The 26,904-nt window shown below is 33.0% G+C and overlaps 2 protein-coding genes across 2 annotated transcripts; one reads left to right on the top strand and one right to left on the bottom strand.

Moving 5' to 3' along the window:
• Positions 1–843: 843 nt before the first annotated feature.
• On the bottom strand, positions 844–15,072 carry LOC105333331 (muskelin). The gene is made up of 21 exons (XM_034451677.2): positions 14,925–15,072; positions 13,161–13,230; positions 12,650–12,792; positions 12,372–12,460; positions 11,941–12,053; positions 11,418–11,555; positions 11,018–11,072; positions 10,717–10,791; positions 9,951–10,019; positions 9,193–9,305; positions 8,852–8,965; positions 7,837–7,994; positions 6,973–7,111; positions 6,593–6,719; positions 5,509–5,576; positions 4,958–5,034; positions 4,385–4,496; positions 3,349–3,426; positions 2,838–3,002; positions 1,940–2,000; positions 844–1,545 (listed from the first exon to the last, which is right to left on the bottom strand). The coding sequence occupies exons 1-21, from the start codon at positions 15,005–15,007 to the stop codon at positions 1,415–1,417; spliced, it is 2,178 nt and encodes a 725-aa protein (XP_034307568.2). The 5' UTR covers positions 15,008–15,072; the 3' UTR covers positions 844–1,414.
• A 68-nt stretch (positions 15,073–15,140) lies between these two features.
• LOC105333323 (carnitine O-palmitoyltransferase 2, mitochondrial) lies at positions 15,141–25,866 on the top strand. Its single transcript, XM_011436231.4, has 15 exons — positions 15,141–15,388; positions 15,479–15,519; positions 15,665–15,867; positions 16,362–16,421; positions 16,739–16,842; positions 17,513–17,646; positions 17,912–18,016; positions 20,171–20,268; positions 20,879–21,025; positions 21,557–21,677; positions 22,423–22,613; positions 22,880–23,049; positions 23,421–23,649; positions 23,985–24,176; positions 24,853–25,866. Exons 1-15 carry the CDS (start codon positions 15,332–15,334, stop codon positions 24,996–24,998), a joined length of 1,998 nt encoding a protein of 665 aa, XP_011434533.3. The 5' UTR covers positions 15,141–15,331; the 3' UTR covers positions 24,999–25,866.
• Positions 25,867–26,904: the final 1,038 nt, after the last annotated feature.

Here is a 26,904-nt window from a genome sequence, read left to right as displayed (position 1 = left end):
AATTTTTTTTGCCACTTACAAGCTGTGGTTGAACAAAACGACAATTTTTTTCTCTCAATATACAGTTGCCTTCATTGAACAATATGAATCAGTTGATGAGGGGGTGGGAAGGGTAATCGGGTGGATCCACCCCGCCCCCGGAAACAACTAGATCCTCGCATGCTATCTGGAGACCTTGAAATTTTTTCATTTTTTCCTGAATTTTAATGCACAAATCCAACTCATTCAAAATGAAGGTACACGCGAGCGTGACTCCAACAGCATTTAAAAGTTAAAAAAAAAATCAACTTCATTTAAAATACCATACATGTTAGTAGCAATTTTACCCCTAAAACGTGGGGAGTCATGAAGGTTAACTCAAAGACCTTAGTACCAGCACATTATCATACTAATGGGAAGAAAGTTGAACAAACACTTTATCACATGGATGTCATATTGTTATCATAATTATGTGATGAATTCCTCAGACCTGCATCTGTAAACGAGACATATAGGTACACTTCACATGGAATAATTGCATACATTGGAATGGCCAACTTGACCTTGAACTTCATGACCTTGAATTTGACGACATTTCTTTGCGATGTTAAAAAAAACAGGAAATAGTAGAGAAAGGACAAAAAAACATACTTTACATAGTGACATAATTTCCATGAGAAGGAATGCCCTGTATAAAGATATAGTCGAAACTTTCAAATCTTAAAAGTGAAATATTTGGAAATTCAGGGCTTAAAATACATGCCTTAAATTTTAAAGTAGCTCTGAGGGGGGAATATTGGTTGATTATCCAGCCTCCTTAATTAACTATAGTCATACTGAAAAATAAAATAATACAATGGTGTAGACATTTTTACTCATTTATTCGTGACATTAAGACACAGACACACATTACTGAAATCATCAGTAAACATTGTAATAAATAAAGCAGGACCAGCAAGTACAAGTACCTTATTGTAACAGTACATAGTACTTATTATATCGATGCAATGCCATCTAAGGGTCACTGATCAAATGTAACACTTAGTCATATGTACACATTTACATATATACATAATATTTAGATCAATGTCAATCAGCTGATTAAAGGAACACAACTATCCTCTCCCTTTACTTTTACCAGGGACAGGGAGTACTTAGCAATAAACTTCATAGCTTACTGTGATTTTACTGCCATTAAAATCTATACTATTTTTTTTAATTAATACTTCAACAAGACCTTTCATAATAAATTCATTTCAAAAATATTCATGCATGTCCATTTACAAGTCAATTTTTTTGGCACTTGCAAGCTGTAGTTGAACAAAATGACAATTTTTTTCTCTCAATTTACAGTTGCCTTCATTGAACAATATGAATCACTTGATGAGGGGGTGGGATGGGGTGGGGTGGGGTGAGGAGAGGGTGAGGGCTTTATTCATGTGAGTGGGATAAGGTCCACGAGGTTCCCCTTGGGCTGTGACATGTGTTCCGGGAAGAATGCGACCAGTTGATCAAAGAGTTCCGTCCGGGCCATGTGATGGGTACTGGTGTCCGCTAGTATGGTCTCTGTAAAGGAGTCGTATTTGAGTACTAAGCCTCTATGTTATAAATGATTAACAATAATTATGTACATGAAAAAAAAACCATGCATCTAGGCTTTTAAGCTTCCAGGATTTTTTTTATGGATTTAATGAACTTAAGATTAATTTTATTTACATCTGAAGTGTCATAAAAGTATCAAAATAATAGATTTATTCACAAATTTCATAGAATTACTAAATTCCATGTTTTTAAATAATTATACAATATTAAATGTAAAAAATTTACAAGTACATTATTATCATATTCTCAGCTAAAGTTTTTATTACCAATTAAATCTCAGCTTTTTATCGATTTATTTGCCAACAACATGTTGCAGCAATTGATTCAAAATCTAAGACTAACTTATACATGTATTTACCTTCTGTTCCTTCCGCTTCGTCTCCTGGAGATCGGAACAAAGTGGATGCTAGAGATTCAAACTAAAAGAAACAAAAAACAAGTGAAAAGCTGTCAATGTGACAGCAAACCGGGTTTTTTTTTATGTGAACTGAATCCTAATCCATGTCAACCCAGAAAGCTAGTTTTTTTTTCATAAATAATCAGAAATCAAAATCCTAGCAATATGCACACCTCTGATATATGTAAAATTAATCTGCAAAAGAACAACTTCCTATCTTGAAAACTGTAGGAGGAGTTATCCGTACAATGAGGGTACCCTACATGCAATATTTTGCCAAAAAATGACTAAGTTCAAAAGCTGGTATTTTTTCGATAAATTATCGGAAATCAAAATTCTAACAATATGCACACCTCTAATATAAGTACAATTGATCTGCAAAAGAACAACTTCCTATCTTGAAAACTGTAGGAGGAGTTATCCGTACAATGAGGGTACCCTTTTGGCAGCCGCCTACCCACCCGCCATTTTCACCATTTTAATAACCGGATTTTTCCGTTGGAAAACCCAGTTAATAAAAATTTTTATTTATTTCATCATCTAATATCATTTTAATCTTTTTCACCTCTGAGGTTCAAACGTAAACACACAAAAAAGAAAAGAATATCTCAAGTTTTTTTTTTTCATCTGTTAAAGTTTGAATAGTTTTGTCAATATATTTTATAGAATGACAAATTTTTGGATGCAGTTGTTTATAAACTGTAAACGTGTTTAGTTACACATGGAAGAAATTTATTTACATTAGTTAAATCTTACAGCTTAATAAATATGTAAAAAATACCAATGAGATTATCTATTTTTTTATTTAACTATCAAAAGTTACAATCAGAAAAAGAGCAGGCAGACACAATGTACTGACCTCTTCCCGTTCCTGAATATTTTTATGGTCAACAATACTGGCCAGGTCGTTCTGTAGATATAACATGGCGGCATGGGGGTCGCGCTCCGCTAACTCCTGGAACTTGTACTTCCTGAGAAGGTACTTGCACTGACGCAGCAGGTGCTCCGTAGACAGGCGACAAAGCTGTGAGAAAAGGGCAAAAAATATCATTAGGGGAAACAGCTGAAAAGAGATTTTTACATCAATTCATGGGTGCGGCGATCCCACTTCTGATTAATCAATACAAGTTTATCTCCAGATATAAAAAATTCATAACAATTCTCATATTTCTATTTAAAGTCATCAATACAAGGATTATCTTCAGTGGAAAACAAAAACAATACCAAATTATTTTAAACTTTTAATTTGAATGTTCACTGTTAGATAGCTTTGTAGGATTAAGTTTAATCTACCGTATAAGATTTTCAAAATCAGAGGCTACAAAAAATTTAAATTTCCTTGACAAGATACAATATGTATATTAACACACCTTGAGAACCCAGAAATCATCCAATCGGATCTTTGGTAAACTCTCCTTACCCGGGTTGCCACCAAACAAATAATGAACCTAAAAGGTTCATAGCTCATGAATTTCAAAGTTATAATTTTTTAGTTTTGATGTCTTGAATGATTAATTTGTGTATTTTTAATGCTTTATCAAAATCTGAACGTCAAATATCAAGTTACAAGCAAGATGCAGAGTAACATAGATCAAGTCTTGTTATTGTGTACATAAGCATTGCATTGCTATAACTTTTAATCATGACAAATGTTGCTTTCTTTTGTTAATAATAGAGGTTGAGATTTAAAACGTGTATGGGTACGCTTACGTGTGTTATAACTACACGTACAAGTACACGTTTTTGTAATTCATCAGTTGGGATTTCATAACTTGTAGGATATAATCGGGTTCATAAATTTCGACGCAGTTATTTTTACATGAATTTACTCAATTAACTCTAAATAAATGGTTTAATTTCTTATCAATTTGCATGCAAATGAAGTTTACAAATCTATGTAATGTATCACAAGAATATATTCACCCATCAATTAGATTATATTTGTTGTAAAAGTTACAAATTTGTACTACAGTCTACAAGTTTAGAGAATGTGTAGAAACTTTGTTGTTACAAAAACTTATGACGTAATAAGCAATGAATTTAGGTGATTCCCCTAGTACACGTACACGTACCAGTTTGAAATCTCAACCTCTCTAATATTAATTAAGAACACATTGAATCACTTTATCTTGTTTGCCACGAGTCATTTTGGCAGAGAAATGATATTGTAATTTCTTTACACTATTGGTATTTGTAAACAAATATAAGACTCGAGCTTTGTTTAGTACATACATATAACAATAATTATGAATTCTCGCTTGTAACTTGATTCTAAATCTTGATCTCAAATTGTGTCCAAGTCTCTTTTTAAAAAGAAATGATCTTTCATGAATATTCATACATGTGTGCTTAAGTAATATTAACTGCTCATACATAAACATTGACTTTTCATGAATAAACATTAACCTTTCTAATGTGATCGTACACCAGCTGATGGGCAAACCTAGGCACCGGTTCCAGGTTCTGCATCTTTGTCCAGTACTGCTGCCCTGTGTTCTCATTTCTATACACACACGACCTGAATAGATACCAAGCTAATTAACATATCATTATCATAACTCTAGCTATCAATGAATGAATATTAAAGAAAGGTGTCTTACAAGATTTTTGCCATGAAAGTACGAATACACTACTAAGAATAGGAGTCCAATAGTTTTGCAACACTCTTCCATGAATATTAAAGAAATCATATAACTGGTTTAAAAACCTTCTTTTGATACCTTTTCATTATAAAATAAATTTAGGCACATTGGATAAAAGATGCCAAATATAAATCAAGGTAATAAAAAAACCAAAATTACCAACTATTAGAGTAGGGTGTTCTGTACAGCCATGTACATTGATACTGCCCATGTATCAAGCATTTTTAAAGAACCAAATACTTTAACACAAAACTAACTCAATATGAATACAGGTACAGATGATATATGATTTATTGAAGAAGTCCCTAACAACTATTTCTATAGGTACACTACTCACCATCGGTTCTTTTTAATGCTGTATACCCAGAAAGAATTCTTGACGTTTTCTCTCTTCTCCTTTTCTTTATTAAGGCCCTATTTTTTAGTAAGAAATCATTTAAACATTCATGTTCTACAGTTCATTTTATAATACTGGTACATGTATTTACATTTACAAATATGTTTTCTAATATGAACCAATAGAATAGCAAAAATGTTCAATTCTGTGTGAACTTTTTAATGATGTCACATTGATAAACGCATACCCTCATCGTTGATAGTTGCATTATTGTTGCCATAAAAATACAGTGATGTTAATAATTCTGAATGAATGACCTTTCTTAAACGTAGTCATAAGTAAAGGACACAAATGTTAAAAAGTTCACCGGGATATGAATTTGGTTGGTACATGATAAAATCTTGATTGTTTTTTCTTTTTCATGCAATTAAAGTTACAAATAATTCAAAAATTTATAAGAATTAATTACAAAATGGCTGTTACTTGCAAAAACACAATAGAATGTATTGTTGAAGAATTTGAGAATTTTCAAGTTTCTTGTATATACTCACCGATAACACATGAATCTCGTCTTTATTAGGGTCTATCGTTGCTCTTTGAGTAAAACCAGCAGAAGGAACTAAAAATAAAACAACAAAACATGGCCGATTCTAATTTTCTTGGATAGTGTGGTGTGCCATGGATCAATTTGTCATAGCATCATATACCAAGAATCAAGATTGAAATCATATTGACTCTATCGAAGTCAATGTGAACAATGGAAATAAAATCCCAAACTGAATCGAGATAGAGTAACAGAGAAAACGGACCATTCTTTAACCAACATGGAAGCCATGCAAATTCTAATCAAAGAATAGGATGAAAGAAGTTCATGTCATTGATTAATTTTCCAGGAAACCTAAAGTAACTATTGTAAAGTGTAAAATTAAACTACCAAGGTTTTTTTTCATTTGAATTATAATTAAAACACATTTAAATTTCTTAAATAAATGTAATTAAAAAAATAAAGGAGAAAATTCATGCCAAAGAGTAAAAGTTGTCATTTTTGACACTAAATGCATTTAACACACATAAGCTAGCCTTCTTCTACTATCTTCATACCATAGTAAAAAGATAATACAATGTAGAAGCAAAGTTTTTTGACACATTCAAGTTATGAGGTCTGGGCGGTTCTTGCCATTTTTAAAACTTATTATTAAAGGAAGCTGGATGGTTAACAAATGAACCATCATATCTTCTTAAAATTTTAAGATGAGAATTGTTTAGCTATAAAATCTAAGTAAGCAAAGAAATAATCCATATCATTTACCTTTCAAATTTGGTATTTTCCTATATTTTTAAGTGGAGCTCTTTCTTAAAGGAGATAAATAAAGTTTAAAAACAGCCAACACCATTGAGCCCTCTTAATCTCATTAAGAACAAAATCTCTGCATAAAGAAATATTGAAATTTCAAAACTGAAATGTACAGAATTTTTCTTCTTTTTTTTACTAAATACATGTATTTAAATAGGTCATGGTTAAAAAAAAAATCAAATATGAAATTTAACGAGATCTGATGGGTAATTTGTAGACCACCCAGCATCTATAAATCTGTTCTACCTTACCCTATCATCTGTACAACACAAATACTCTACCTCCTGAATCCTTTTTGGTTCCATCTGTAATAATGTCTATCTGTCCTGTGTCTACATTATAGGTGAAAAAATCATTTAGATACTCTTTTGACCTCTGACCCGCAAACACATACAATAACCGTCTTTTCTGCAAGTAAAATTCACTGAAAATTTTAAAGATGCTGCCAAAAGTAAAAAGTTTGTTTCTTTTGCTAACTGTATATAAAGTGTTCATTTTACGATAACTTCTTTGATTCATATTTGAGAAAAACGGCTTGAATAAAGGTGATATGGGACCCCTCAATTTTGTGGTTACAGAAATGTCTAAAACTAATGATTTTCTTGAAATTTTGAAATAAATCATGTAAATAAAAACTTTCAATATTGAGAAACAAACTCACTGAGTGGAAGAGCATAGAGTGGCCTATCCTTGATTTTAAGGTAGGGCTGTCCTCCATGATACAGGACCAGGTGTTGGTGGGAATGTGGTAAGCATACAGTCCACTGAACGAAGGTTCTCCACTTCTGTCTGATCCTACACTGTTGGAGATAATTAAAAAGCTAACTGTATTTAAATTCCTGAATTCTACTGAGGCATGTTCAGAAATACTGTACTTAAAATTCCTGCATTCTATTGAACCTCTGAGACATGTTCAGCAGAGAAGGTGCTCGCGAGCGCTCGCCAAAATGTGTTGCAGGTACAGAAAATTTTGGCGAGCACTTGCGAACTCCTGCTCTAGCGATCATGCCTCAGGTACAATACCTTTATCATATCCTTCACTGTCACAAATATTTCAAAATCAGCACTAATAAACATCTCCATATGATCTCCACTTAAAAAAAAACTTTTTTGTATTTTTTTAAAAGATTTTCTCATGAAGAAGTTTGAGATTGCTTCTTTTTTCTTTGATTTCACATTCAGTATTGACATTAATTAATTTTCACTTGAAACAAAAATTGGGATCATGTTAGAAAACTCTGATATGTTGTTCTCAACTAAATCTGTACTATTATTTTTTTTACATCTATATTTATCTTCTTGAAATGTATATGTGTGCAAAATATACAAAGCGTGTACAGCAGTACTGAAAACCTGTACTTGCCAGGCATATTCAGAAAGTTTACACTCTAAGAAAGAAAAACTTTTGATTTCTAAAAGCAAAAAGAGACCAAAATTTATTTATAAGCACACATACATAAATGTACACTGTGTGGACTCCCCCCCCCCCCCCCCCCCCCCCCCAAACTAAGATTATATTAAATACCTGCTTAGTACCCGGCCACCAAAAAGGTAAAGTGTCTGTTTCTGGATGTCGATGACCATCTGGTGGTCGTAGATAAGTCGCGGTCCACCCATAGTATGCGTGTCCTCAGTAATCAGTGTCCACCGGCCAGACGTGATGTCGTACATGTAAAAGTCACTCTGTAAAAGAATAGCGACTTAAGAGGGCTCGGTGTTGATGGACATTTTTATACTGTATAAATCTCCTTTAAATTAGAAGAATTAAGGGCTCTGTATAATTTTAAAGGAAAATATTCATATTTCAAAGTTAGTTTATATGGAATGTTTTTTTAGTTTACTAAATAATAGTGAAGAGCTAAACAAATCATTATTTTTTTTTTAAAACTTCAAGGTAGATCTGATGGTTAATTCTTTGTCTTCTTGATGATGTACATGTTAAACTCCCTCTGTAAGATATTGGTGTCTGAAGAACATATTTTTTAAGTCACTTTGTAAAAGAAAAGTGAGGCAATGTCATATATAAAGATGTCACATTGAAGTTACCAGTACTCTGAAAAGGAAGTCAAAAGTGAGGTTATGTGGTACTGTGGTTTTATTAATATTCAAGGGTATCAATTTTTGGGTATAAAGTGAATATCACAGTTTCAAGGATATGTAAGTTCGTGGCTAATGACCCTACAAAAAGTAAATAGAAATTGCACTTCAATGAACATTTAATTTTGTTGATCAACTGAACAACATAATCCACGAAAATTGGTATTCAACGAATATTGATGAAACCACAGTACTTAAAAGAAACATTCTTGGTGATGTTGTTCTGTGATATTTTGTCCTTCATCAAAATATCAAAATTATAATGTCACTCCCCCCCACCCCCGGGAAAACAATTCTGGATCTGTTATGTGGCAACAAAGTAACAATAAAACAACAGTGCACAAAACAGAAAAACAGCTAGTATAAGCATATCATACAGAAATAAATATGTGCATGTATGGATATGTACTTTTGCTATGAAGGTACTCCAATGTTTTATATACCTTGAGATTTTCAGCAGTTCTCATAGAAGCATCTAGATATCTACCCAAGATGAAAATTTGTTTCCTTTCATAATCTAAACACATTTTGTGGCAGGATCTTGCATTCGGACCACCCTGAAAAAAGAAATTTTTGTAGACACCCAATTGCATCATGAGACTATCATAGAGATCGAAAAACCACTGTTACTTCTTGACAATTTGATTATTTTTAAGGGCTACTGTCAAGTTTAATGAATCAAAATAATACATAAACTTCCATCTCACAACTAAAAAAATTCCTTTAAGATTTTATAATATTTTGGTAATCATACTTTGATGGCATAAAGTCCCTTCATTCTTACCTCTTTGTGTGTATCACTGCTTAAACACATCCATTCTTTGGACGGGACAGAAAAGACCCAGAAATCGGACAGGTCTCGATTCCCGTCCCACCCCCCAAACAGGTATAGACTCTCTGAAACAAGACACAGAAAATTACTGTTACTGTACAGTCATGTATATTAGAACCATTTTCATAAGAGCTTCCACTATGGGCAGTCTGTATCAAACTCTGATTTGATGAATGCAGAGTCTACTCATGGTTAAATGTGCAGTCATTAGCTACAGATATGAATACATAGAACATAATGACACTTGTCCGACTTCATCCAGGGCTGTATATTTCAGTAGAAACAGCGCCAATTTCATGCAATTCATATTGCAGAGCTTCAGATTTTAATGGTCTATGAATATTTATGAGCTTCTCTAAGCGAATCAGAAAGAACGTACTTAAATTTTGACAGCTTGTTTTGATGAGTAAACTAGACTGTTCCATTTCACCAAAAGTCCAAGCTTTTGATAAAATGGATCTAACACATTATTATGTACATGTAATACTATTAGGTGAAGTACATGTAAAATACCTGTTTTGGAACCTATTTGCATATTTGTGATTTTTGTTGATTTTAAGTCTCAAATAAATTCCCAAACATTTTCCTCATGCAAACATTTCTTCAAGTTGACAATCATTAATATTCTTCACATACAATTTGTTTGTATGAGAAAAAATAATGAATCTTAACAATGGATTTGAATTTGGCGTGAGAGAGCTAATCATTACCAGTCTGTAGATCCAGACACATCTGGTGCCCCCCTCTCATCCCTGGCTGGTAGGTGCTGGGATTATCTCCTTTGAATTAAATAAAATTTGTGTATTTTTAAAATCATTAAAGAAAAAAAATGTATGTATATTGCTAAACCAAAAACTGTCATAAATGCCATTTAAAACCAACTGATTATAATAGCTAGTGAGGCTGCAGGATGCTTAACAAATTACCCATCTGATCTACCTTTGAATTTTAAATATGACACTTTTCATTGTAAAGGTAAAATAATATACAGTCAAACTTCGTTATCTTGAACCTGATGGGACTGTTTAAAAACTTCGAGATATCCGCGTGTTTGAGATATCAAAAATAAAATGCTTAAAAAATAAGTAGTTGGGACTTACAAATCACATCAACATATCCATTGTATTTGAGATATCAGTGTTCGAGATATTGAAGTTCAACTGTAAATATTTATGTTTAAATTTTGTATTTTTTTTATGCAGAACTCTTCATCTCAATGAGATCAATATAGTCTAAGAATGGCTTTGAACATCCAGCTCCCTTAAAGCCAAAACAGTATCAAGTATGCATGTTTACATTGCATATTTTGAAACAATAAATTTTTAATATGCATAATCAGCAAATGTTACCACTGGGCTCAAGAATGGACACAAACATTCAGCTCTCTTATAGTCTTTACAAAATCTATGTTTTTGACACTGAATATTTTGAAACTGGAAATTTTTGAAATCATTATGTATGATCTACAAACTTTACCATTAGGCAGTGGTTCTATCGGGGTCCATTTGGGTGTATAGTCTTGGTCGCAGATATACTGGTCAAACAGTCCCTCTGGAAGGAATATTCAATTGTACTTGTATTGAACATTGTACAGTACATATATAAGGAACAAAATAAATGTACAGAGTAAAACATTGGGAAAACATCACAGCTATGTTAAGAACAATTTGATGAATAGCTGAGAAAGTAGAGAATGCCACATAAAAAAAAATTGTTAAGCTTGGATTTGACTAAGGGGCAGTTTTGTTTGAGATATTTGAGGGTATATTAAACATACCCTCTGCAGCTTGCCATAATAAATCTTCACTTTTCTCAAAATCTCCGTGTTTTACCTTGAAAACAACAATTTGTGGACAAAATATATCTACAAATATCTACAATCTTCTTCCGTTAACAAAAAAAGATCCATTAAAATTATATATTTTTTTAATATCTCAATTAGATTTAAATGTTGAATCCAAAATTACCTTCATATTATCTGATCAAAAATCACAAAACTAAAATCTTTTAATTTAATATAAAACTAAAAACCACAAAGAGTAGTACTTTTATATATCTCTCCCTCCCCCCCCCCCCCCCCCCCCCCACCCCCATTATGCACTATATGTATCAGTTGAATTATTTGATTTCATCTACTAATATTTTAATTTTCCACATGATCAGCCAATAGACCTCACCAGCATGGAGTGTAGCTCGGTGAGAATGGGGTGTTCCAGGGACACCTTGGTCCTCTTCTGGAGCGCCTCATACGCCTCGGTAAACTGCCTCTGTCGGAAGTGCTTCAGACACAGCCGAATGGCCTCCTTCTCCCGGAACTGCAATAGGAAAATTAATTAAAATCCCTATAATTAAACATGATAAAAAGTTTAATCCTAAAAAAAAAGTAACAGAAATCTTAGAATGCACTGGCATTTGACAGGTAAGATAAAAAAGGTACATAAGTAACAAATACAATGTATATTATAGTACAGATATCAGAATGTAGTTGTTAAGAACCTTGAATGTTCATCACACTTGAAGTTTCAAACCTGCCATGCTTCAAAAAATATATAAAAATGAACACAATTGATATGGGGCTATTGCAGCAATTTTGCATTTCAAAATTTGTAAAGTTGAACAGACATATTACATGATTGTATGATTGCTTTACATTTACAGTTTAATTTAACAGTTTACTAAGGCAGATGTAACGTAACTTACTGTAACCAGCCACTGTAAACATGGTTGTACAACATCCCAGTTACTCTCTCCTCGTAACTTTACATACCAGATACTGAAGTTAAAACAGGAGGGGCCCCAAGCTTGGAGAGGGACTGTAATCATAGAAATGCAATACAAATGTAATAAAAATGTAAAACAATTTTTTTTTAATTTTTCATTTTTTTAAAAAATTTATGAATACATGTACATGTATTACTTCATTGCTGCCCCATCTCAAAGATTAATTACAATCAAACCCTGATACCTCAAACACGATGGGACAGTAATTACAAGTATGAGAACTCAAGATATCAAAGTTACAATACATAAACATTTGTTGAGACTTTAAACTCACTTTGACAAATCCCTGATATTCAAGATATTTTATTTTGACATTATTTTTCATTTTCACAATCTGTGATTGCACATACCTATCTTGATATATCTGCAGGGGAATAAATTATCATGAATTTCTTTTTTAAGTGTAAAAGATTCTGCTATATGGTCGTTTTTCAAACCCCTGAAAAAACCAAAAGGATTTGTAAATGAAATATATAGCTATTAAACATCAAACATTCTGAGAGTATTGCATAAGAAAAATTCACAGGTGGATTCAAACTCACGATCTGCGGTTCACAAGCATGACACTTTAACCACTGATCTATGATGAAATTCAACCACATCAATTGAATATTTAAAGTGAACTGACCCTTCAAATAACTCAATCATGTGTTCATCATTCAGACCTCCCAGGACTTTGAACTTCTTTAGGTTACACACGTGAGCCTTCTCATATTTCCCAAATGTGATGTTCTCCACAATGGCCGGTCGATCAAGCTTCAGGGTCAAGAACTATACAGAAACAAGATCATGTACGTTTAATTAAAACAAGAGTCACAGAAGCAATGCATACTATATATATATAATTGTTCTCTGGTAACAACATTACATTGTTTTATCATTTACAGTAAATTCCCTATTTTACACAAATAATTAATTCCACGATTTTACTGTTTTGTTTCAAATCGCAGAAATGTAAAATTGCAAGCACTAAATTTGACTTTTGTGTTTCGTATATGAGCTGACTTTTTGTGTACGAGATGACCTGTATACAATATGGTCTTTTTACGACTTGACCAATGTGGGTATATGAGTTGACTTTTTGTGTACGAGATGACCTCTTTTTACACCTTGACTGGACACCAATGTGGGTAACGTACCTGGGGAGGTTGGTTAGAGTCTGAGGACCAGCGTGAAGATTGATCCTTGGAATTGTCACTGTAAATGTTCCTGGAATATAGAAATGTTCAAATCCAAACATTTTGATTGCTAATTGATCAGAGTCAAAAGATTATCATTCACAAACATAGCAAGAATGTTAATATTAATATGTTTTACAGTGTGACTGCTGGGAGGGCAAATTTTATCCTTTAGCATATTAACTATTTTCTCACTATCAAATTCATTGGAAAACATACACAGTTGGTGCCATCGATGATAACTGTTTATTCATTACGCTAACTGTGGCCTGCTCAATCCACATAGTGAAGTCAACCTTACAAAAGCAGACTTGATTCAACAATAAATTGTCAAAGTACATGTAACAATGCTCTGCACAATTTGCCCACCTTGAAAAGAGAGGCTTAATGGCAATACAAATATTTAAGAAAATCACTGAAAAATAAAAGTTAAATCAAAGGCACTATGAGCTGAAAAAATTTCTTCCAGTTCAAATGGTTCATGGGCATTGCCATAGAGCACGCTTGCCATATTGGCCACTATTTTGTTTAACAAAGTTAACTCATGCATTAAATGGCCGGTGCTATTCAATATTTATTGCAGGGCTCAAAGACTATTAAAACTCCAGAATTTATTGTTTTGAGTGGATACGTAAAAGGAATATCTTGTCTGAAGTTCTTTCACATTGGCGTAACAAAATAAGTTTACCTTTTTGTTATGTTAAAGTGTTACATGTGACATTACTAAACATATTTATCTCATGCAGTTTTGCATATTAAACTTCCATTGGATGAAGTCATTTCTTCGTATATATATTAATATAGGACTGAAACATGCCATGCTGTTTAAATAGTCTGCCATTTTGTTTATTTTGAAAGATTTTTGACCCGATGTAAATTTTTTGAAAATGAATCGGGCGGATATTTTTGGTAACCAAATGGCGACTGGCTTTTGATTTATTAATAAGTCACAAAACCTGTATTTAAGTCACATATGCGACCTATTTAGTCGCAACTTCGAGCCCTGTATTGTCCATTAACTCTATTAAAATTTTTCCAAGGTTTCAACTAAAAGTAATCTAAATAAAATAATTAGACTATGCAAACTAGATAAGTTTCAACAGTGCTTTAATCAGGAGATAAGACTAGTTTCATGTACGTGTCTCTTATCAAAATTATTAGATGGAAAAGAGGAACCACTTTTAAATACTGAATAAAGTAATGATAGAAAAAAATTGTCAACTTATGAAATGGATTAACCATGTTAACATTAATAGAAAAAAATGAAAAATTCACAGAATTGTTTTTCTTCTGCTATTCTGAAAAACTTTTACATTTTATGCATGAAACATGACCTCATCATGTAGAGTGAGCCCGCAACATTTAGTTTACTTCTGGCTTATGGTTTGAGAAGGCAGGTGAATACCACTGTTTGCGTTTCAAACCATAAAAATCTGTTCTCCGCCCAATGGTCTCAATGTTTACAAATTACAGGACTGGTCTGATTTTTCTTTACATAAAATGAAAAATTCTTTACGTCTTCAAGAGTTTTAAGACTATATCCTATCCTGTTAAATAAATATTTATATCGACTAGAAAATCCTTAATACATCCATCTTCAAATGATGCAGATACACATACATCTGCATCATGTTCGTCCTAAAAACTCCTAATTCAATTTCAACAATACAAATTCCATTTAGCCGCTATGAGGAGAATTCATTGATGAGAATAAAAAACACTTACTCTGGGACATAGTTGTATGAAAAACTTGAATATTTGCAGATGGAATACGACAAAATATCCTTTTCTTCGCAGTTTTCTGCCATCTCTGGTGCTCAGTTTGTTTTTATTTTTAAAATATTTGACTCCCGAGCCCGATCGAGAGAAAGTTCACGAAGATTATTCGCATGGCCTGGTGAAGCTTACGTGGTTTTTATTTATGACCAAGACCTTTCCCGTCAAGAAAACCTGATTTTATGAGAAATAGCAAAACAGCGCGATGAATTACGTAATCTTGTTTAGAAGAAAAAAAATTATTTTCCCTACACTGCCTTTGTTTGCCGGAAAAATAGTAACGACAATTCGCGCTTTTGGTTTTTCTCGGCAAAGGCGATTTCCTGTGTGAGGTTTCCACCGGTCGACAGTTCAGAATGTTGAAACTTCACAGGCTAAACGCGTTGAGGAAAACAAAATTACAACTTTTACAGGTTCTTCATTGTTTTCCGGTTGGATTTTGCTATTTGATTTTATTTAATGCATTCAGTTGATTATACTTTAACTTTCGCTTATCTTTTCAGCATCTCACTGCTAATCAAGAAAACCTATCACTAAATTACAGGTACTATGTCAAGCATTTGTTGACTATATCAAAACTGATGGGTGTCAAGACTCAAAGAAAAACTTTTTTTGATTGTTTCTGAATTTTTCTCCTTAATGATCTAACTGGCATTTACTTTTATATGATTTTTTTTCTATTTGGACAGCACTGCCCCAGATGATAAAGATTTTCTACACAGAAGCATTCTGCGCACAGACCATTTTCAGGCCAGCCTTCCCAGGCTCCCAGTTCCAGAGTTGGAGGATACCTTAAAGAAATACCTGGAGAGTCAGCGACAAATCCTGACAGATGCTGAATATGACCAAACAGTCGACATTGTGAACAAATTTAAGGCCACAGATGGTCCAGGTACAATTGTCTGCTAACTAAAGAAAACAAGCAAAAATCTGATGAAGTAGAGCATGTACCTGTTTTTAATTTGAAAGTTGTACATGAATACTCAAGGCCAAAATGAGTGCATTCAGTTACATCATTTTATCAATGGTACTCGGCGAGAACTGGGATGCCAGTATCTAAATTATGTTTTTGTATTAATAATACTGAGTTTGTGTAGCTTTCTCATGGGAAAAAAGTTTGATTATCAGATTATTGTTATTAATGTTCAAGAAAATAAAAAAAAATGCTGTCTTACAGAGTACATCAAACATAGTTATATAAAATTATTAATGCTTGCCCTATATATGGAATGTACAAAAATTATAATTCATGTCTGAGAGGTCATAAAATTAAAAAAAATGGCCGTTTCTATTAAAAACACTTTTGCAGTGTTTTATAAACAAAGTTTTCTTTTCTTTTTAAGATACTGAATAACCATTAGTTTGTTCTTTTTCCTCCACTAACAGATCTTCAGAGGAGATTGGTTGCAAAAGATAAACAAAACAAACACACAAGTTACGTAACAAGTAGGTACCAGAAGTGAGACATATTATCAAAGTTATCTCCCTTCTAATTGTGTGCTGCAAAAATGCATAAACAATTCATAAATTCTTTCTACAAGCTTAATTTAATTTACAGTAATTCAGAATACAATTCCTTGGTTATACTTTGTGAAAAAATATATATATTCCAGGTTTGTTTTGTTTGTGGCCAGATGTTACTTATATCTCTTTATATCAAACAAACATTCCCATTTTTATACATCGCAACCAAATGAATCAAATTGAATCAAAAACTAATACATGTTCGTCTTCAAGACATGTTTTCTATCTTTGTCTTTTAGAACCATGGTTTGACATGTATCTAAAGTCTCGGCTGCCCATAGTCCTGAATTACAATCCCTTCATCTCTTTCCAAGATGACCCCCGTCCAGAATACCAGAACCAGGTATCAAATTAAGACACCTGTCCATGTGAATTAAGCTCTCTATAAATATGTATATCTATCAGTGAAAAAATCTTTTGGCTGTTTGTGTGCAAATAAAAACTCCTTTTATAATTATAATGGAAGGTTTGCCATTAAGATAAGAACAAACTTATCTGGAAAATTTAAAAATATCTTCTTTTACATTTTCTCCTCTTTGTGACTTATCGATAACAGTCTGAAGGAAGATGTTGCAAGTTTTGTGTATAGAAATATTGTATTTTACAAAGGATATTTATTAAGTGCTTAATGTTGAATAATTTAAATTCGTTGGGGTCAATTTTCGTGGTTTGTGGGTTCTTTGCTTATTGGTGGGGATGTAATTTTGTGGATTTTCAGCTTCAGTAAGAAAACGTACTCTTTCAAAATTCGTTTTCGTTGAGGATGTAAATTCGTGGCTATACCCCTGAATACCACGAAAATTGAGCCACCAAGAATTCTAATGATTCCACAGTACTTGAAGATGTCAAAAGAAAATTGACATATTTAACGATAGAGATAAGTTGGGTTTTTTGTTATAAGTTGATGTATGTTATACAGTGCGTGTGCATACAGGTCTCAATAATTTTGCAATAATATTATATAGAATTAAATATAATATAAATAGAAAGTTGTATGTTGTTGTTGATTACAGCTGATTCGTTCAACAAACATGATCGTATCATCTCTGAAGTTCATGAAGACCCTCCGTGCCAACATTCTAGAACCTGATATCTTTCATCTAAATCCGGCGAAATCCGACAACATGAGATTCAGAAAAGTCATGAGGTAAACAGATACTTGTATGTCCATCTTTTTTTTTGTTACAAAGGATACATGACTAAGTGTATAACAAGTAGGGATTTTTAAAAAGAAAAACATTATCTTTGTAACATCTGTGCACTGCATAATGACAATTTGTTTTATAAAAGTAGCTTTCTTTATAAAAAAAAATCTCCATGGCTGAAGCAGGAGAAGTTAAATGCATCATGTAAAATGCACAAGTCAGCCAATGCTAGTCATGCATAAGATAATTGATTCTTTTCTCTGACAGAATGATTCCCTCCTCCATTGCTTTCTATGGAGCCTACATGTATAAGGCTTTCCCCTTGGACATGAGTCAGTACAAAAACCTCTTTAATTCAACGCGCATTCCAAGGTAAGTAATACATGTACTCAGCATCAGGCTTGGGGTAATGCCAAATGTAATGGTAATGCATTGCAATGCATTACATGTTTTCAAAGTAATGCTAGTAATGTGTAATGCCACAAAATTAGCATTACAAGTAATGGTAATGTAATTCATTACTTTCCAAAATCTAGTGTAATGCTGGCATTACATGGCATTACTTTGCATTACTATGCTTATTTATGCATGTTCACTTTAAAAAAATGTGGTGAAAAAATGAATAGCTGAAATTGAATTTGATTAACTTTATTATAAAGAAGAATGAAATAATTCTTGAAATAAAAATGTTTTAGTTGTATTAAATTTTTTTTTATAAAATTTCATTTTTAAATTGTTCATATTACTAGATATAACAACACAGTTCATACCATTTTTAGAGTGTTGTTTTTAAGAGTTTTAAATCATTTAAACAATTTACTCCAATCAGTTTGCACTTCAATAAAGATGTGTCAACAACACACTATGCCCCCAGGATAACCTAAGTATAAAAACAATCTATTGTTATAAGAAGTGCTAAACACCCCAATCCCCTTCCCTATGCCATGTCCCAATAGAATAGGGGACAGACATGCACCTTTAAGGGCAAAATGAATGCACTGTCCATCCATGATGAAAATCAAAATCACTTCCAATATCATAACCCATTTGAAAATAATTTTACTCTCTGTCTGTCTCTCTCTCTCTCTCTCTGTTATACATGTATATTAAGTGCATTGGTTTGGACTGATAGAAAATACAAGATTCATGTATTTTTTTCTATTTTTTCACTTAATATATCCTAAGATAAAGATTGTCAAACAATCTTTCAGTCCCAGCTTCCACTGCACCTGTAGAACGTTTATTTATAGTATAGCTGGGAAGATTTTCAAACTAATAGGATGCAGTTAAAAGATGAAACCTTTGAAACTTTGATCATAAAATGCAACAGAAATCTTTTGTCTTAAAGTGTCGTCAGCATAAAGAAATCTGATTAAAATATATTAAGAAATATAACTGGGAAAAACCCTCTGTCTATAAATTAATATAATTAAGTGTCCAAAATTATAAAGATTTGTGTTATGTGGGAAAATATCTCGATTTAGCTTTTTAATACTTGCAACATTATTCCATAAATTGTTTTCTGTTATGCATGAATTTTGTGTCTCTATATCATATCTGATATTGTATCATGCTAAATGTCTGGAAATATCTTTTTACTTAATATGTAATATTTTGTTCATAATGCCACAAGATTATTATATTGAGCAAATAAAGAATGACTCTTGTATATATAGTCATTAAATTTGAACCCGATACTGAACATTTAACCTGTAGATATGATAAAGAGTGTTTTATATTTGAAACCTTTGCAAAAACTCTTTATTAGCTTTACTTTTTTAAAACAAAGTAATGGTAATGGTAATGCATTACTTTACTCATGTAATGGTAATGTAATGCATTACAGTTACTTCAAGAAAATCAAGTAATGGTAATGGTAATTTAATGCCCAAATTCATAAAGTAATGGTAATGTAATGCATTACTTTACAATGTAATTCACCCCAAGCCTGCTCAGCATAGGTCATATGCATGGAGAATTTTTCTGGACATTGTATGTTTATGTGAATCGCAAATTACCACATTTTAGAGTCATTTAATAAATGCACATTTTTACATGTTTGTACACATTAAGTGAATGCTGTAGTGTTCATAGTTTTTGAGTGAATTCACTTTGTATAATATTATACTCTGTGTTTGTTTTGTCAAACTGCAAACATTCGTGAATAAGTGAATTCAAAATCTAGACCAATCTTCCTATCCCTTGAGTAAAATAGTATCAAAATAAATTAGCACACTCCTATCCAATCTTCTGTATGTTTATCCATTGAATTCATTTTAAACTTATACATGTACCCATGTTTTTGTATACTTGAATCAGCTTACAAAAAGTAGGTTGGAAGCCACAAGAGGTAGATTGCAATTATTATTAGTACCATATGTTTCACAGATACAAATTCCTGGTACAGCAACATGGGCTTTATACATTATTGATATTATTATATATATTAGGAGCATAGATTTGATAAAAAAGGAGAAGTATAACCATAATTCTTGATGTCGTGTTTCGGTGTTTATATCTGTACAGACCAGGCAAGGATGAACTGGTGGTGGACAAAGACGCCAAACATCTCCTGGTCATGAGGAATGGAAACTTCTACATGTTCGATGTCTTGGACTCCAAAGGTAATTTTTATCAAAATTTCTTCTTAAAAAATAATTTCCTCTCATTTTTACTAATTTTCAAATTGATGTAGTTGTTGTATTGATAATGTGTATAAAGAAATTGGTGATTCATGTACATGTGCTTTATATATATGTATTATATCTTTTTAAAGTCAAAGTCACAGAGTAATTTGGGTATATTCATGCATACATGTATGTATTATGAGGTATGATATTATCCAATGTGTACATTTTCACATTAATCTATAATAAACAAAGCATTCTTTTTAGTCATTATTTTTAAAGTAAGGTTGTTTTTGAAAAATGACATTTTTGACCAGTACAGCAGTAGGAAATTTCAGTTTTTTTTCTGAGCACATTTCACTTACTGAAATAAATTTCAGTACATGTACTACAGTATTCAGCAAAATAAGTATTGATTTAAATTTTGCTGAGTAAGTTGCAACCACAAATTTAAGACATATATTGTAAATGTACATGTAGCAAGATTTGCTATATCGTTGCAGGCCACAGGATTTTTTTCCACTCTACTAAATCCCAAATTTAAAGTAAAAGTAAAAAAAAACATGGACCTTGCTACGATGGATTAACCTTGATATTGACATTGTAGGGAACATTCTGGAGCCGGAGGTCATCATGTCCTGTGTCCACCAGGTCATGAAGGACTCCAGCCCCCCGTCCCCTCACCCTGTGGGGGTATTCACAGCAGAGAACCGTGACACATGGGCCACCTACAGAGACAAACTCATTGCTCTGGGTAAGGTTCACGGAGCAACAGGCTGGTTCCATTATATAATGATCCTTGATAAACAAAATGAAAAACGTTACTGGTATGCACTTATACTTCTCTATACTAAAGAATACTCAGGAAGCTTTAGACTTCATACATACATTGTCCCTCATACCATATACTGTAGATTCCTAATTAAATGCGAATCTTAAAATCACACTTTCATTTTTCTGACAGGTGTAAACTATATGAAACTATGGAAAAAATTTGGCATTCGTGATTTTAAATTTTCATGATTTGATGGAAAACAGTTAAATCGTGGAATTAAGTACATGCACGTAAAATAAGGAATCTACAGTGTACATGTACATTGCATAAAATTGCTTTTTTTTTTTCTGATTGAGTATTGTATAATCTAAAGCCAATCTCGTTTTGTTTTCCTCCAATCGGTTACAGTATTACAAAGCAAGTTAAGAATTAAGGAGGTAGATTGGTTTCTTCAATAGTTCTTGAATGAAATGAATTTATATTTACATTATCCTCATATTGTGCTGACAGGGAATGAGGAGACACTCAAGCTGATAGACTCAGCAGTGTTCTCCCTCTGTCTGGAGGACGATCAGCCGACCGATCCTAATGATGTCACCAGGAAGTTCCTCCACGGAGAGGCAGGAAGAATGTAAGGCGGATTTATTTATTTATATACATGTATCTATTAAAGGTTATTATAGACATTTTAATAATATACAGATGAGAGAGAGAGAGAGAGAGAGATGGAGAAAATTTGGAGAGGGAAGAAAGAAACTATGAATAGATTCTTCTGCATGGTAGCAGTAAGCAGGCTACATGTATGTCAAATTGTATATTTGTACCGGTACTTGCAAAGGTTTGAAATAACAGTCTGTCCAACTGCCCAAGAAGACTTAATTTTCAGTTGGGCTGGGACAAAATTACATATAATTAAAAAAATAAAATTAAAGATATCAGAAGAAAAACTTACCAGAAAATTTAGTTAATGGGCGATTGATATCATTTAAATATGAAAAGTTATGATTGATATGGTTGAGAGTTAATGGTCAGAGGTTTTGGAACTCAGATTAAAAGTACAGCAGTAATTTATTTCTTTCCCAATAAATCTGGATATTGAAGCTTAGGGAGTCAATGGTGTCAATATGTCTTTATAACACATTTTTAATTTAATTTTATGAAATTTAATTGATTTATCAGAATGGCATCAAGGCATTTTATAGTAGAAACCACTTGCATTTTGTTTAACACATGCTTACATATAAAACCAATCAAAATCTTTATTATCAATCTTCATTAGGAAAATATTGAAAAACAGCCTAGACCATCAAACCTTTTTAGGTGTCTGTGACATGATCACAAAGTCTCACTGGGTAATATTTCTTGCTATTTTTCAGATGGTTTGACAAAAGCTTATCCCTGATCCTGACAGGAAGTGGCAACGCCTGCGTTAATTTTGAGCATGCTTGGGGAGACGGTGTTGCAGTTTTGCGTTACTTTAACGAGGTTTTCGCCAACTCCATAGACAAATCCGTAGTTCATCCATCCACTGATGTACCAGCCAATGCTGGAAATGTCAGGAAACTGGGTCAGTTATCCACACAGATAATTCTGGAAGTAAAGGTGTCTGTCTGTACATGTATTTGAAATGTGACAGATCTTGATCATCTAAAGTATGTGTTTTTCCTCCCAGCCAAATATGTCTAATAAATTATTGAATAAATCAGAGAAACATCTGCATATATAATGACCGATTCTTCTGTTTTAAAACTATGAAAATTTTGTTGCATAGATGAATAAATATTGGCCCAAAATTGCATCATATACATTTGAGAACATGTTATGTGTGTTTAGAATTCAAACTGGACCAAGAGATGAAGGATAATGTAGAACAGTCTTTGAAGAAGTTCAATGCGACCGTGCAGAGTTTAGATGTGGACCACTTAGAGTACCAGAAGTACACCAAGTCTTACGTCAAGAAGAGTGGGATGGGCCCAGACTCGCTGATGCAACTAGCTATCCAGGTAACTACATTTTATACATTTAGAGGTGAAAAAAAACTCAAAATTTTTCAAATACTTGAGTTATATGTAATACATGTACAGATTTGATTTCCAGGAAAGATGTACATTTTAATAAATATTTAAGGGTGTCCAAGCAATAAATATACATGTATTGACAGATATCTTACTTTGATGAACACTTAAATTCCTAAATCAGCTCAACAATGAAATCCACTAAAATTGGGTTTTAAATGAATTATGATGAAATGACAGAACTATTTGAATATTATAATAGTGTATAAACACATAAACGTAGAGATATAAATTTGCATTTGGCAATTCCATGTAAATTTGTTTTTTAACAAGTTAATTTACATCTCTTCCTGAAACAGATGGCCTACTACAGACAATATAAAGGAACAGTAGCCACCTACGAGTCCTGTAGCACCTCCGCCTTTAAACATGGAAGGACGGAAACAATCCGCCCCGCGACTGCGGAAACCAAGCGGGCGTGCATGCTGTTTGTGGATGATCATCCAATCCCATCCACGGAGGAGCTGAAGAACGCCATGCTGGCATGCTCCAAGAAGCATGGCACCCTCACCAGGAATGCTGCAATGGGTATTGATTCTATCAATCACTGCTGTCCATTTAAAACTTGAAATACTTATTTGTTGTTTAATTTTATACTTGTACTTTCTGTTCTTGGTCCGTCTTAATGTCTGATTGTTGCTCTGTCAAGTCCATGCAAACATTTTTTTCAATGTTTGAATTTTACATGAGAGGTCAAAGGTGAATAAAAGGTTATGATTTCAAATTTGAGGTCAGATTTATTAAACTGTTTCTATATGGTGAGGCTTTGTACTAAGTCTTTAATAAAAACCATTTGAAAATATATTAAGGACTTTATATACACTACCAGTTCATACATGTTCGGATTTTTGTCATTAACACAGGTAAGGGCTTTGACAGACACCTGTTCGGTCTGAAGACCCTGGTGGAGGAGGAGGGTGGGCGGGTCCCCGAGCTGTTCACTGACCCCGCCTACCAGAAACTGAACCACATCATCCTGTCTACCTCCACGGTGTCTAGTCCGGCCATTCTGATTGGAGGATTCGCCCCAGTCACCCCCGACGGGTTTGGAGTGGGTGAGTTTTCCCAACTTTCCATGTGCTCATTCTTATTTATAGTATGGTACATGTGTATACATGTATCCATAGAAACAACACAACAGCAGTACAGCATAGTGGGAGTCATAATAGCATAAGAAATAAGAGATGGAAAAAAGGAAGTTGAGAGAGAGAGAGAGAGAGAGAGAGAGAGAGAGAGAGAGAGAGAGAGAGAGAGAGAGAGAGAGAGAGAGAGAGAGAGAGAGAGAGAGAGAGAGGGGAGAGAGAGAGAGAGAGAGAGAGGAGAGAGAGAGAGAGAGAGAGAGGAGAGAGAGAGAGAGAGAGAGAGAGAGAGAGAGAGAGAGAGAGAGAATTACGGCAACAGCTAATAAAAGAATACTGGTCAAAAGTATTACTTATTCCATGTACCAGTATATACCTGCCTTTGATGCAAATTACTTTGAATGTGTGGTTGAAGTTCATCAATGTGAAATTTGCTCATGTCGTTTATAGGCTCATAACTGCACAGTATTAACCCCACTCCCCTCAGTCTTGGCAAACAGAACATTCCATTACAGATTGTATAGAATTTTATGTTACCTCTCAGCGTAAATACATATGCAATGATTAAGCTGCATTTTTAGCAAGAAATATTTAAAATAAGATAATAATTGTTTATACCCAAGTAAGAATCTCCCCCTTTTCATTTTGGCAGGTTACTCTATAGAAGACAGCAGAATAGGATTCAACGTGACCAGCTACCCTCCCGCGAGGAACGCGCCAGGATTCATCGAGTGTGTCACAAAGTCGTTAGATGACATGTATGAAGTTCTAGAAGGGCGAAATCCCAGGAAACCATAGTGATCAAATCAGGGACATAGATAGTCACTTGTTATTGTCATACATGAATTAATTTACTTGACTTTATTTATGTGATTGTTTTAATGTGATATATATTGAAGTGATTGTTTTTCTCTTCTTTGTCTGCAAATTATTCACTGTCAGACTTATTGAATTTTTTCTCAGATTTCCTTTAAAAGACCTGGAAAAAATGATCTTAAGTCTCTAATTGCTTTGGTTTGACTTTACACGAGATTTGAAGATGGGTCCATTCTGACCAAAACATGTGATTCATAAAAATGTTGAACAATGAGTAAATGAATAAATGTATTTACATGTAGCAAATGAAAGACGTTACATGTATTCCAATGTTATATTGTGGTAATATGATCAAGTTCTATATATATATATATATACATCTAAACAGAATTGTGCATGAGTATTATGGAATTCAAGATGTATTTTACACAGTTTAAAAGTAATAATGTTATTCTTTGATGAGATGCAATGTTTAGCATATAAAATGTGTACAACAGAGATTGTGAATTGTGATTTTTCCCCCAAAGTGAGATATTTTGTCGAAGAATAAAAATGTGATAATTTAAAAAATGAAACATATTTGTATATGTACATACTTCATTAGTGACCATTAAACTTCAGAATTCATGTACATGTACTTATATGTACTACCACAGTCTTATCCTTATGCAATCTTGAAAATTCCATTAACCATCAGTCGAATTCCTTTAATTTGGAAGACTGTTGTACATGTATATATCCTACATTTGTAACAAGATTGTGTCCATTACCCTTCAATCTGTGATTAAAAAGGACCTTAGATTCCAATACATTAATTTATGTGATTATTAAACATATTTTCTTTTTACAACATTTTCTTTGAGATTCTTATTTTCATGGGGACACAAGGGTTCAATTCAGGTCAATGATCTATAGCTCTGAAATTTGTACAACTACACGTATCAATCAATTTTACACGTCAACCAGGATTGACCTCACTGGCCAACATAGAAAAGCATATTGATAGTAGGTATCTATATACTTACGGTATTTATAATCTTAGTACTCACAGTTATAAAAACAGGTAAATTTCTAAAAAAAAAAATGCAAAATATAAATGCACAATGTCAAGGCAAAGTAAAAAGTCAAGGTCAGAAAAAATACTGTTGAATGTTTACGAAAAATCTTACGCAAGGTGTTTGAAACTTGCTATAATTCAAAATAAGTAGAGGTCAAGGACATGTGTAAAGGAAGAAAATGAATGTGACTGCTGAAATGCTCTTATCTTAATATCTAGTATCTGAAGGCTTAAAGTTTAATGGAAAATCTTCTTTGGTATCTTTGAAACTGATTTCAGCTCAAAATAAGAAATAATAACATCTGGTAATAAGAAAGGTCAAGGTCAGAAAATGATAAAGTTAAACTGATCTCATCCATGTGTGGAACTTGATGAATATCTTTCACAATGTCCTTGTGTTGAACACAAAGTGTGACTAATGAAAGAATTAAGGTAAAACAGACATGACAAATACAACATGTCCTTATCATATGTGTACAAAGCAGAGAAAATCCAGTTTCAAACCTTTCATTAGATCTTTATTTTTGTAGGCAAATTGAATTGATTGTATCACCAGAATTTGAAGATAATTCACCTAGCTACCATTAAGACCTTGCAAACCATACTTACGGTACTTGGCTGCAAATGTAGAGTGTTCAAGAATCCATTTTCTTGTGTAAAAACAATTCAAAAATACCATCTCACAATTTTCATTGCATCTTATACAAAATATATGGATCTTATTGCATATTTAAGTTTGCTGCGTTTATACTGTAGCGTTATACGCATACATTGTACATGTATGAACGAATCAATTTTTCTTCTCATTAAGTTACAGAAAGAATCCTTTCC

The sequence above is a fragment of the Magallana gigas genome, chromosome 4 (genome assembly GCF_963853765.1).
Source record: "Magallana gigas chromosome 4, xbMagGiga1.1, whole genome shotgun sequence".
Classification (NCBI taxonomy): Eukaryota; Metazoa; Mollusca; class Bivalvia; order Ostreida; family Ostreidae; genus Magallana; species Magallana gigas.
This window is presented reverse-complemented; position numbering and strand designations above follow the sequence as displayed.

Coding starts and splice junctions, on each gene's coding strand:
- LOC105333331 (XM_034451677.2), bottom strand. CDS start 15,007: ATGGCAGAAAACTGCGAAGAAAAGGATATTTTGTCGTATTCCATCTGC. Junction 12,461..12,649: donor ATGATTGAGTTATTTGAAGG/GTCAGTTCACTT, acceptor TGGTTTTTTCAG/GGGTTTGAAAAACGACCATA. Junction 5,577..6,592: donor AACCAAAAAGGATTCAGGAG/GTAGAGTATTTG, acceptor TTTTATTTTTAG/TTCCTTCTGCTGGTTTTACT.
- LOC105333323 (XM_011436231.4), top strand. CDS start 15,332: ATGTTGAAACTTCACAGGCTAAACGCGTTGAGGAAAACAAAATTACAA. Junction 15,520..15,664: donor AACCTATCACTAAATTACAG/GTACTATGTCAA, acceptor CTATTTGGACAG/CACTGCCCCAGATGATAAAG. Junction 23,050..23,420: donor TGATGCAACTAGCTATCCAG/GTAACTACATTT, acceptor TTCCTGAAACAG/ATGGCCTACTACAGACAATA.